This window comes from Phoenix dactylifera, chromosome 16, assembly GCF_051530095.1.
Source record: "Phoenix dactylifera cultivar Ajwa chromosome 16, Ajwa_hap1_PhDact_Kaust_v1.1, whole genome shotgun sequence".
Taxonomy (NCBI): Eukaryota; Viridiplantae; Streptophyta; class Magnoliopsida; order Arecales; family Arecaceae; genus Phoenix; species Phoenix dactylifera.
Genome location: NC_143205.1, coordinates 2848104 through 2860000, shown reverse-complemented (window position 1 = coordinate 2860000; position 11897 = coordinate 2848104). Strand labels below are relative to the sequence as shown.

General features: G+C 39.6%; 1 protein-coding gene across 16 annotated transcripts in view; it reads right to left on the bottom strand.

Annotated features, from left to right (window-relative positions):
* Nucleotides 1-11897, bottom strand: part of LOC103718243 (YTH family protein) — a 33994-nt gene that overhangs the window by 161 nt on the left and 21936 nt on the right. For 7 of the 16 annotated variants that reach the window (XM_088713022.2, XM_026808910.4, XM_026808909.4 and 4 more), the window contains 3 exons: nucleotides 1283-1339; nucleotides 1138-1202; nucleotides 1-1063 (listed from right to left, as the gene is read on the bottom strand). The exon at nucleotides 1-1063 is cut by the window's left edge and continues 161 nt beyond it. In XM_088713022.2, the coding sequence (XP_088569148.2) occupies nucleotides 1000-1063; nucleotides 1138-1202; nucleotides 1283-1339 (186 nt within the window). In that variant the 3' untranslated portion in view covers nucleotides 1-999. Of the gene's footprint in view, nucleotides 1064-1133; nucleotides 1203-1282; nucleotides 1340-3754; nucleotides 3849-7919; nucleotides 8640-11897 lie in introns of those variants that run through there. The other 9 variants (XR_015974216.2, XR_015974217.2, XR_015974212.2 and 6 more) reach the window with 5 other exon arrangements.

The following is an 11897-nucleotide window of genomic DNA, read 5'->3' as shown; positions in this document are numbered from 1 at the left end:
TTTTTTCATGCTTATTTTACTGCTTTAAAATCTCTTAAAAGACATTACAGATCACCAAATTGGTGGAAAAGGCTGTCCAGCACAGGATGTTTGCATCCCTAATGCCACTGTTCGAACATATGAAGAACTAGCTGAGGCCACACCTTACATCACAGCATTACGAATCTGTTGCAGAGGCACCATTGATAATCCTTTTTTAAGAAGAAAATAGGTTATCCATTAATTCATTTCATGAGATATGGAAAATGAATACGAAGAAGTTCAGGTATAAGTTAGAAGAGTAAATTTAAAAAGAACAAGAATCCTTCAAATAAAGAAGCTTGCCGGACTTGAACAAAGAAGCAGCACAGAACCATTCTTCCAGGAGCGATATGACGACTTCAGCAATTGCAGGGGCCACCTTACTTTTGGATTGGACGATTCGCTTCATTCTTTTGGAGCCAAACTCATTACCAGATTGTTATGGACCACAGAATCATACTTGTCTTAAATCTAGGTACCCTGTAATGTCAATCTATTTTTGAAGAAGACACCACCAATAAGCATTTTATCTTATATACCTCAACCATCATTTTAGTTCTCAAGTAAAATGTTCCATTGTAACCAAAAGGTACTGTCAATTGACATGACAATTATCTGTAATGTATACTTAGAAGAGACTGCTCAAATTACCATCTCATCATATAGGTGGTATCAAGACCCCACCTTTTGAATTATCCGTATAGCCAACTTGTTACTTTTCACTTGTTTTGCTGAACTTTATCTAACTGTACAACATTACTACTCCCTTTGGAAGAACTGGAGATAGAACAGAAGTCATGAGATATACAGTATGGAAACAAATCTTTTTTCCAAGAAAATTTGCAAATTTAATGCCGCACAGTTAAAACTCATGCTCTTAATGATAGAAACTCTCCCGCGCTTCACACCATAAGTTCTTAAGCAGCACAAGAACATTGCCAGGTATTTAGACTGATGTTCAAATAAAATCATTAGAGTTTAGTTGTAAATATCACCATTAACCTTTTGGCGATGATACCAGTCAGAAAGATATCTGTTGTACCTGCAAAACAAAATTGTGAAGATAAGCCATGGATGCTCCATAAAGCTCTCAACACAAGAAATCCCAATACCTACAGATCATTGTCCGGCACCCCACTTGCCTGTACCCCCTGCATAGTCCATGGTGGTCCTACTGCAGCCTGTCAAAAGTAGGCACTTGGTTGTTGCATGATCTACTTCACATTGCAACTTATATTCTACAAAGTATGAAGAAACTAACCACACAAGGAGATGACACAGAGCTTCTTCCAACAGCTTGTAGATATTCTTCATATGTCTGCAGAACACAGAATATTAATTGGAGACAAAAGTTTCTCAGGTTAGAATTGTAAAGCAGCAGGATTTCCTTTAGAATTGTTAACTGCTGACACAGATCAGCATCTGGTAGGAAGCAGAGAAACCAGGACTTAAAAATAACGAAGGAAAAGGACCTGTCCAAAGAAATATTTTAGCATGCAGGAAAGATGTGCTGTAGCTTGGCATTTGCAGTTGCAGAGGCAGCAAGATTGAGAACAATGATAAAGATTCTGAGACCCAAATGTCATCTCAAGTTTCCTCTTACAGCTGTCTAACTTCTTTTCTTTAGATCTAACATAACTATCGTAAATAAAATTAACAAGGTCAATCATAGACAGTATCATAGTCATGACCGAGAATTCAGAATCATTCTCTCAACTTCATAGGTTAGTTGATGTAGTTTACGACTAAATTAGGTTTAGTTAGTTTCCTACTTTTATTAAATTTGCTCTGGTTCTAGTGGGTTTTTGGTCATATTATGAATAGGATTGTCCTCCAAAAGGTCCTATTTTCAAGTCTATGTTAGGTTAGAAAAGTTTTAAGGTCATTAGGATTGTGATTTAGAAAGATTTTGACGGTCTTTAATTTGGGAACCTACAGAATTATGAATGTATTAATATTGAAGTCATGGTTTTTTTTTTTTAATGATGGAGTTTTTCATTGATTAGGAGTTTGAATTTGAGTCAAATAACCTAGGTACATTATAGGTAAGCTGGGAGCCCTTTATAATTAGGAAATGTTAATTCAAGGTTGTTTGAGTACTTGTAAATATGGATCCATGGGGAACGAGGAATTGTGTACGATTAATGAATTTTATTGTTTGAAGTGACTCCATGGAGATATTACCCTCTAGTATTATCTCTCTTCTCTCTATTCTTCTTCTCCTTTGTTCAACCCCTTCTCTTTCCTTATGCTTTCTCATTGTTTTGGCTGTGGAAAAGGATAAGTATTCAAATCTAATCAGGTCTGATATTTGTCTTTTATCATATCTCTATGATTTGCAGTTTAGCACAAACGGGCTGCATCAAATGGTATCAGAGCCTCACGACCATCTTTAAGTGGTGGCAAATTGATCCTGAAACAAGGCATCGACAAGATGAAGAGTGAATCCAACAATAAAGAGAATAAAAACAACATATGGGGTGGCATTAGCAACCGGAAGAGTATGATCAATCGAAGGAATCTGCTGATCATATGTAGGTTGGGACACAAAATATGATTGAGACCTTCAAAGCAAAAGCACCACAACAAGAACCCACCATAGAAGATCCTCTATATGTAGATTTGAAGATTGAGGATAAAGACAAAGTCCAAAAGGTTGAAGATCACCCATCTAAAGTTATTTTCATTGAAGATCCATTAATTCAAAGAGTTGATCACCTACAACTAAAGCAACAAATTCTAGAACTAATCATTGACAATCCATCCTTGGAACAACCACAGATTTCAATCATTTAAAATAAAATGTATTATTCAACATCTATTATGTGATTGGAGGCATTGGAACCATTGATTGAAATATACTAAAGAAACCATTTGATGGACTGATTGCAAGAAAATCATTTGTGGACTTCACCATCAAATTCTGGAGATCCAACTGTGGATTGAGCATGCAAACATCATATAGAAGATATCAAAGGATCTCAGGGATGATATCCGTGGAGCAGAAGCGTTTGATGTAATTTAAGTTCAAATTAAGTTTAATTAATATTCTGGTTTATCGACTCTTAGTAGTAGCTTAAGTATTTCTATTTTCTTGTAATTTTCGTACTGTTTTTCAAAACTATTTTTCTAAGGGGGCTTTTGAGTCCTGTCATGAGTAGGACTATCATCTAAAAATCCAATTCTAGGTCTAGGTTAGATAAGAAAAATTTTCCATTCATTAGAATTGTGATTTCCAAAGATTTTGATGGTCTTTCATGTGGGATTGCGGATCCTATAGAATCATGAATTTCTTAATAGTAGAAAGTCCAGAGTTTTACATCGATCAAAAGTCCTATACTGAGTAAAATAACCTAAGTCAGTTAGGAGTCCTTTTATGATTAAGACATTTTTTTTTAGGGTTGTTTGAGTGCCCATAAATATGGATCCATTAGGAGTAATGAATTATGTATGATTTATGAATTTTATTGAATAAAGTGACACCTCTGTGGAGATTTTACCCTCTATTATTATCTCCCATCTCTCTTTTCTTATTCTTCTCAGTTCAAACCCTTCTTTTTCCATCTACTTTCTCATTGTTTTGGCTATGGAAAAGGATAAATATTCAGATCTAATCAGATCCAAAATTTGTCTTGCTTATATCCATATAATTTGCTGGTCTAGCACTAAGGGCCCCATCATCAGTGCTGAATTAAATAATTCTTATTGCAAAACGAGTTCATGTTAAAGTTACTTGCTGAAAAAGCTGGGCCAAATTTTATTGAGTTGCACGGTTGTTCCTGACACAGGAGGAGCAGCAAGTATGTTGTTCTCTGATCATACAGCACCTAAATTATAAAGAAAAAGAACTAAGATGCCACAACAATCAATTTGACTTACAACGGTCAAACCCTGGAGCAGATGCAAATATGGAACAGTTAAGGATCTAACTCAATATTCAACTCAAGAAACTAATACATGCAAGATATTCATAGCAAAATACAAAAATTGGCATATTAGGAAAAAAGATGAATAAAAATTAGATGAATCTGAATTGTGTGTCTAGAGTGCTACAATTAGTTCAAATATAAATACTGACTATACCAAGAACTATCTACTATGTGTCAATTCTCAACAACCAGTTCCATAGTGTTGGAGTTACCCAAATATAACACAATAGAACAGACAGCACAAACACATTGCTGCAATCTATGTTACATGGATTCCGATACATGTCGGGTGTAGGCGCATGTCTAAGTTTGGGATCCTTTCAGTATCTAAGAATTTCTGCTTATGAGGCCATGTCCAAGTGTCATACAAATGTCCGTGTTCAAGTGTGGGGTGCGCATACTCTAGACTAAATTAAAGGGTTCAGGTAACATAGACTGTCATTAACTAACCATGTCCCTTATTCTGGATATTTTATAAGGGCTCCGTCCTCTTTTAAAGCAATCTTCCATGTATCACTGCTGTTTCATCATTTTAATTATATAGTCAATCTCAAGCATAAATCTTTTAAGGAGTTCTAAACTACATGGACATTTCCAAAAGCCTATGGCATTTTTGAAAGATATTCTAGCATCAACCCAACTTATCAAGACTTCCTGCATCGCTTACATAAGTTGAAGCTCTCCATACTGGTTTCCTCTAGTAATGATTGTAAGAGTTGGTCCAATGGATTGTCCAGGATAAGCGCAACGGTCCTGTGGACCGGTCGAGTCCCAATTTCCCATCCAGAGGAGCTGGCACTACTATGATCATCTCCTCCCATCTCAAGCCAACCTAGCCCCTAGGAAGGCTAGCATATCCGGATCGCTGTCTCCTCCTGCTTTGGCCAGCTTCACCCCCAACCCACCCACCCCTGTGATCGTTGAAGCCCTTCCATGTTGGAGCATCCCAATCCCAAAGAGGTTGGCATCTCCATGATCACTGCCTCTCTTCCCATTTTGAGCTAGCTAGCCGTAGAGGTTGGCTTTCCCTGTTTGCCACTCGAGAGATGGATGGCTTACCTTGTTTGCTTCTTGCAGGTCTACCAGCGGATTCACCGCTCAGGTGAGCTAGTGTGGGCAGAGGCAGGCGCAGAATCGCTTCCTTCTTTGGCTTTTTCCTTTTCCCTCCCTTGTTTCTCTGAATCAAAAGCTCATCCTAGTTTTACCCATGGTCTGCTGAACCGACCTGTACCGGTCGGTTCAGCCCGTACCGGACCGGTGCCGACTGGCACCGGTCCGGTATAGGGGTATAAAACGGTTCCGACCCAAACTGGGTCGGAATCGATTGGTTCTGTACCTGGACAAGCCGGTACAAGCCGGTACCGGCGCGAACCGGCCCGGTTCGTGCCCCCACGCGGGGCACCGTGCCCACGCGGGCTAATGCCACAGAGTGGCATTTGACGCGTCCGCGCGCGTCCGCGTTTTTTTAATTGGGAAACGTGCGCGGACGCGCGAGCGGAGCGCGCGACCGCGCGCGTTTCTCCACATAGGAAACGCGCCCGCGCGCGATTCCCGGCAGGGAATCGCGCCCAAGCGCGGTTCCCCGCGGGGCACCGTGCCCACGTGGGCTGGCAGCCCGCGTGGGGGCATTAAATGCCGCCACTCTGTGGCATTTGAAGCGTACGCGCGCGTCCCAGACGCGCGCGGACGCATTTTGTTTTGTTTTTTTTTTTTTAGTTCCAAGCCGGTACCGAACCGGAACCGTACCGGTGCCGGTGCTCACCGGCACGCCGGTACAATCGGTCCTGCGAACCTTGGTTTTACCCACCATTAGATACTATCATAGTCCTCTCCCCTGCCCCGACTCTCTCCTCTAGACTTCCTGCAGCAACCATCAAGGCATCAACCTCTGCTTGTTGATGGTAATCATCTGAGTCTCCCTTGTTTCTCGCTTGACCTCTCTTGCTCTTTTTTCCTTTCCAATCATCACTATGGTTTCCAATGTCAAACTCCAATGCTTGCTAGTGATCAAAGACCCTATCCCCATCCTCTCTCATCGATTCCCGATCATTGGATTTCGCAATCAAGCAGACGACAAATTAGGTCCCCCTGTTTTCCTTTCCTATGGCCTAACTCATTGTCGCTCATTCCTGTCTAGGGGCCCTCGCCACTTTGCTGGACCTTGGCTACCTCATTGACCCGTACAACCCCCCCCCCCTAAAAAGCCACTGGTCTTTCCCTCCCTCTCGATTGAACCCTCACCCCCAATTCTTTTGTTCTCCTATTCGGAACCCCCCCCCCCCCCCACCCACCCACCCACCCACCCACCCCCCACCCAATTCTTTCTCTCTCTTGATTGAACCTGATAGCCTTCACTCCCTACATGACACCTCTCTTGACTTGTAGGCTAACAATGTCCCTTTGATTAAGAGGCTAAGGCCCTCGATCTCTAAGAAGCATCCAATATAGGGGTCAAGCCCCATGTCCGAGGTAACCACTAACCCCCCTTGTATGCGCCATACTTATTTTTCTGTGATTTTTAAATAGATTAAATCTTTAGATTAATCTTCAAATCAAAGAATAGTAGGGACCCCTATATGCAGGCTATGTTCTAAGATGTGTGCCTAGATATTGGCTCTACCATCTAAAGGTAGAGGCATTAATTTGTAGATCAAGGATCATCACCCCTTATAGGAGAGGATCCTAGGTTGTAGAGCCCAGAAAGGGTGTCACAACCCAGTGGGATGACCCAAATGTCAAAAAGTCAAGAAAAGTTTGGATTGTAGGAATTGTACTTGAGGATTTTGCAAGGAAGCATAATGTTTCGATGTTTTTTTTTTAAGCCTTGTGTAGTCTTGTTGGGAGGAAACTTCTAGACCTTTATCAACCTAGACATGTAGTACCTCTACCATCCTAACACTTTTACCATGTGTTTCATATAATATAATTTAAAATTTATTTTGCTTTGTGTAAGATGCATGGTAAATAGCTATAATCACAATTTGTTGAGTTGTACCGAACCGGCTAGCTCAAGGAGCACCGAACTGGACCAGTTAGTTACCAGCATAGTTCAAGAGGCCAATTTGCTATAAAGGATCAAGGACTCCCTACGAGTTTCCTCCGTTCACTCTTCGTTACCTAGCACCCGCTTCATTCACCCCTCCCCCCCCACAAAACCCTAACCCCTCTGCCATTGTCCCCGACTTGCCAAGTAAGTCGCTGTCTCCCTCCCTCTCTCTCTCTTTCTTCCCCCTCGACATCAACTAGGAGCGTTGTTTGAACCTTTTCTCTCTCTCTCTCTCGGCCTCTCTCCCCCCTCCCTTCCTCCCTTCCTCTCCCTCCCCCTTCCCCTCTCTCTCCCCTTTGATGACAACAAGGAGGGATGTTCGAGCCCTCTCCCTCTCCCTCTCTCTCTCCCTCCCATCCTCCCTCTCCCTCCCCCTCCCTCTCTATTTTCCTCTCTCCCCCTTTCTCTCTAACTCTCCTTGTTTTAGTACACTTTGGAATGGCACAATACGATCTCCAATACTGGTTTAGTGAATCTTGGCTATAAAAATAGTTCTTGAAATCGAAATTGTAAAAACTATTTTTCAAAATTTCATATTCAAAATTAACCAAAGTCCGCCGAACCCGTACCGAGACCCGTACTGGTCAACGCTCGATATGGTTCGATACCGGTTCCGTACTGTACCGAACCGGTATGGGTAATGACGCCCAATATTTTTAAAAATTTTTCAAAAAAATAATTGATAATCCCTCTTTTTGAATTTTTTTCAATGAATTTAAATCTAATTTGATATTTTTTGATATTTTTTTATATTTTTTTTGATATTTTTTGATGTTTTTATTATCCCAATTTAATCTAGATGATACATCTTATTTTTTTTAAAATGATACAAATCATAAAATGAATATAAAATATCCTCAAATCTAGTGACATAAAAATTAAAAAATAATCAATTATATACATTTAAAGTCCAACATACATACCAATATCTAAAATCGAGTCGAGTGGCGATGCCTCTCGTAAATATCCGGATCATCAGCATAGTCAGAAGGCACATCAGCCCATCCCCCTAACCAAGCAGTGGTGTAGTCATGTACGTTTTTCATCGCATAAGAAACGTGCACCAGATTATAAGCACTATCGGATCTCTTACTGAAGCTCTGGCTCTGAGAGGTGTCCTCTGACTGATAATGCAGCTGTGAAGGGATCCATTCGAATATACCGGCAGCAAAATTCGACCCATAAGATGCTACAGGCTGCGTAGGGTAGTAGCCACCGAAAGATACATCAGACGCACTATATCCAATTCTGTATCCGTATGGATCATAGGCTACTTATGGCTGCGGATAATAGAATCCAGTACACGACTCGAAATCTGATACGTCTATAGATCCTACTCCATGTGTAAAGTCATCTGCAGCTGCGTTATGTCCTCCTGAACGACCTCGAAAAGCCCGTCTTTTATATGCAATCGTATCCTCACGGGTTCTCCCAGACATGCACTGTGGTCTCTATCCTGTGTAGTATGCATAAATTGACTCACTGATAAATCGAATACCACCCTGCGACTGTCTCATAAACAATGATCTCCTATCCTCCACTCTCTTCCTGACCGGCAGATCCATGACCACCAGAAATGTCATCGTTGCTGCTCCTAGTCACTGAATTTGAGTGTACTGACTCCTCAATACTCTCCATTAGAACTGCAGGTGCCATTTATGTCAGCGTGTAGATCGTCCATAGATTTACAACATATAAAAATTGAGCCTAAATCAAAAAATTTGGCATGATCTTTTCTTATCTTACAATTTTTAAGCTACTTTTAAAACCCCAAAAAAGGAAGAAATGAGGTAAAAGAGAGGAAGCACACCTTATTTAGCCTTAGATCTTTCTTCTGATAGCCTGACTCGGTGTTGTTTGTGGGATTTTTGGAAAGAAGCGGCGGAGGCGCTTTCAAAATTTTGTTAGGAAGGCCTTTGGCGTTCCCAACAAATGACCTAATGCTTTTAAAAAGCATCAGGCGAAGTACTACAATGCTATAGTGCCAGAATGTTTGAAACTAAGTTGACTCGAGGCGAACCGACCAGTTCGCACCAAGTCTACACCGAACCAATCAATTTTGGCCTGTTCCGACCGGTTCGAGCACTTACCGGCCTGTTCCGATCAGTAAGTGACAAATTCCGGCCGGTTCTATATGGTTTCCAGCCAGTACGGGCTGGAACTGAATGTAACAGGCAAACCAACTCGGTTTCGCACTAGATCGGTTTAGCACTACTTGAACCAGACAGTTCAGCTCATTTCAGCAGTCCTTGAAATTAACTATTATATTTACCTTGCGTAAAGAAGATTTTTTAAAATGTGAATCAAGAATGAAAATCTCGACTTAAGCATGATGTCGGATATTTTGTGTATCAAGAGCAACATGTTGGTTGATTTTGCATAATGACAACATATGAAATGAACCATCAAATCCTGTTTGGAAGCTAATGATGGAAGATTTATGTTTATTGTATGGCTACAAAACTAATTTTGGAATGGATTTAATGGTTACTATCTAGTCTAACAATGATTCAGGCCTAGCCAGCGGGACTAATCATAGGCAATATATGTCTAGAAACTAGTTTCTTCCAGGCCCACCTAGTGAGGGGGCCTAATCGCTGGAAAACATGTGTTTAGAACTAGTTTCTTCTGGACCTAGCTAATAGGGTTGATTGCTGGCAAATCATGTATTCAAGAACTAGTCTCTTTCAGGCTTTGTCATAGAACTAATGTGACTGTAGTTGCAAAGATTAGGAAAGGGAGAAAATTGTAAATATTTTTATTGAAAATTTCACAAAATTGATCTTTCTCAATAACATGCACTAAATCTAGTTTTTATACTAGTATTTTAGTAAGGTGAATCATTAAGTAGATAAGCATCTTTATAAATTTATGAAACTCCTTGAAATCTGCAAATTTACTTTCTTTTAAAACTGATAATGACATATGTATTTACTTGAACATTTCTTTTATATTATATTACTTGTTCCAACTTATTAGGTTGCTAGCTCACTATTCATTTTCTTGTCCTTTCCACATACCAAGGGGTAGTGCGGACTAGGTTTGGATGTACTTCAAAAGTTTAGGGTTTAGACATGGTTACCCTATTTGAAATTTGAATAATGAATTGATCAGAATCTATATATTGTCTGATAGTGATTGGATTTGGCATTAATGAAAATCTCTAATGTTTGACCTAAATGAATTTCAAAGTCATCAAAATTTGGTTATTTGAATTATCATGATAGAGTGTAGAGATGTTCTATATTGCCATTGCCTTTTATTATTACATGATATATTATTTTTGAAATTAAGAATTTTTGGCAGGCCTTGCATGTCTTGTGCGGCCAAATCCTACAGGACGTATGGCCGTTCGTCCAATGCTTGCCTCGTGCCGATGGTTTGGGGCATGACAACAACAATACCTCCAACTTCTTAATTATTTCTTGATGACGTAAACTTACATATTGAAATTGATCAATTGTCTTACAGTTAAGAAGGATGCTCAGCATCATATAATCTCATCCAGGTCCACAATTCAAACCATCTTTTGCTTGGGAAAAAAAAAGCATTAGTTTAAAATACAGCAGGAAGACTAAGGATTGATTAGTATTTCTACTCCTTGCTTGTAAAGTTTAAAGTCCAACGTAGTCAACCAATGTCCTACATTTTTATTTCAAAGAACTTGTTAGATCCCTTAACTAAAGCACATGCAATGAATAATAAAAGCAAAGAGTGATCTTAGGTTTATATTGCCACTATTAGGCTTTTTTTACCTAATTTAAAAAATAAAATGTAACATAAATCTCAACTAAAACAGCAGAGTTTACTTTGAAATGACTCAAAAGCAAAAACATACACCATAGAGGTCTGTCCTGCAAGGAATGTTTAGCATATTTTATCTTGAAATAGCAACAATAGGCTTGTTTGTTGGTAATATTAATGAGTTAGCAAAATCTTACTTGAGAAAACATTAAAAGAGAGTGAGAGAGAGAGAGCACCATTTTTACACCAAGAATTCTAGGACTTATACATAGTTTCTAATAATTTTCTTTTCCAGTTTCTAGTGATTTTGTTTTCCAGTCCCTCCATTAGAGTTCTTGAAAACCCAATAAGAAAAATCCTTTTTGAAACTATTAGTTCGCAATGCAATCTCTTGATAAACCGCAAAAATTGATAAACAATTGCAATTTTTTATTGTGCCGGAGTTTAAATCAATTTATTTATGATATATTTTCTGTAAAAAATGTGATACCAAAGGAGGTGCTCACTTTCCTCAACTAGCCAATGAAAATTTTTGGAGGTGAGTTTCGAATGGCAAAAAGATAATCTGGCAATCAGAAAGTAAAATTGAGCTTTTTAAAGAAGTTTCAACTCGAGTTGTCAAAATTAGCTGCTAGAGATTCATAGATGGATACACTTGGTTGATAGTAGAGCTAAAAGTTTGCAACTAAGGCCCATCAACTCACGTGAGCCATCTACAAGACTGATTCTAGTTAGGGTTTCTTCAACATTATTAAATCTGGGTCAGCCTGAAGACTACCCACTAATAAGCAGGCTGGTTGACAAACTCAACAGGTCAGAAAGATCATGCAAAGCACAATGCCTTCTTTAAAGCACTATGACACTGATGTTGCTTAAAGAAGGGTCCTCTACCTCCTAGTATCCCAAAGACTAAAGCCAACAATATTCTAGGAAGCACACGTACTTCAAATTACATGGCATGCCCATATCAAACATGTGTCGATTACCCAAAGCTTTTGGATACTCCTACGATATGTCTCATATACCTATTTTAAGAATCCTATCACCTTAGATCAAAATTCGTCGTCTCGGTACCAGACCCTGTACCGGTGCCGTACTAGCACAGTGTCGATACAATACGGAGTTTTTCTCTAGTACGCCATCCATAACAGATACCG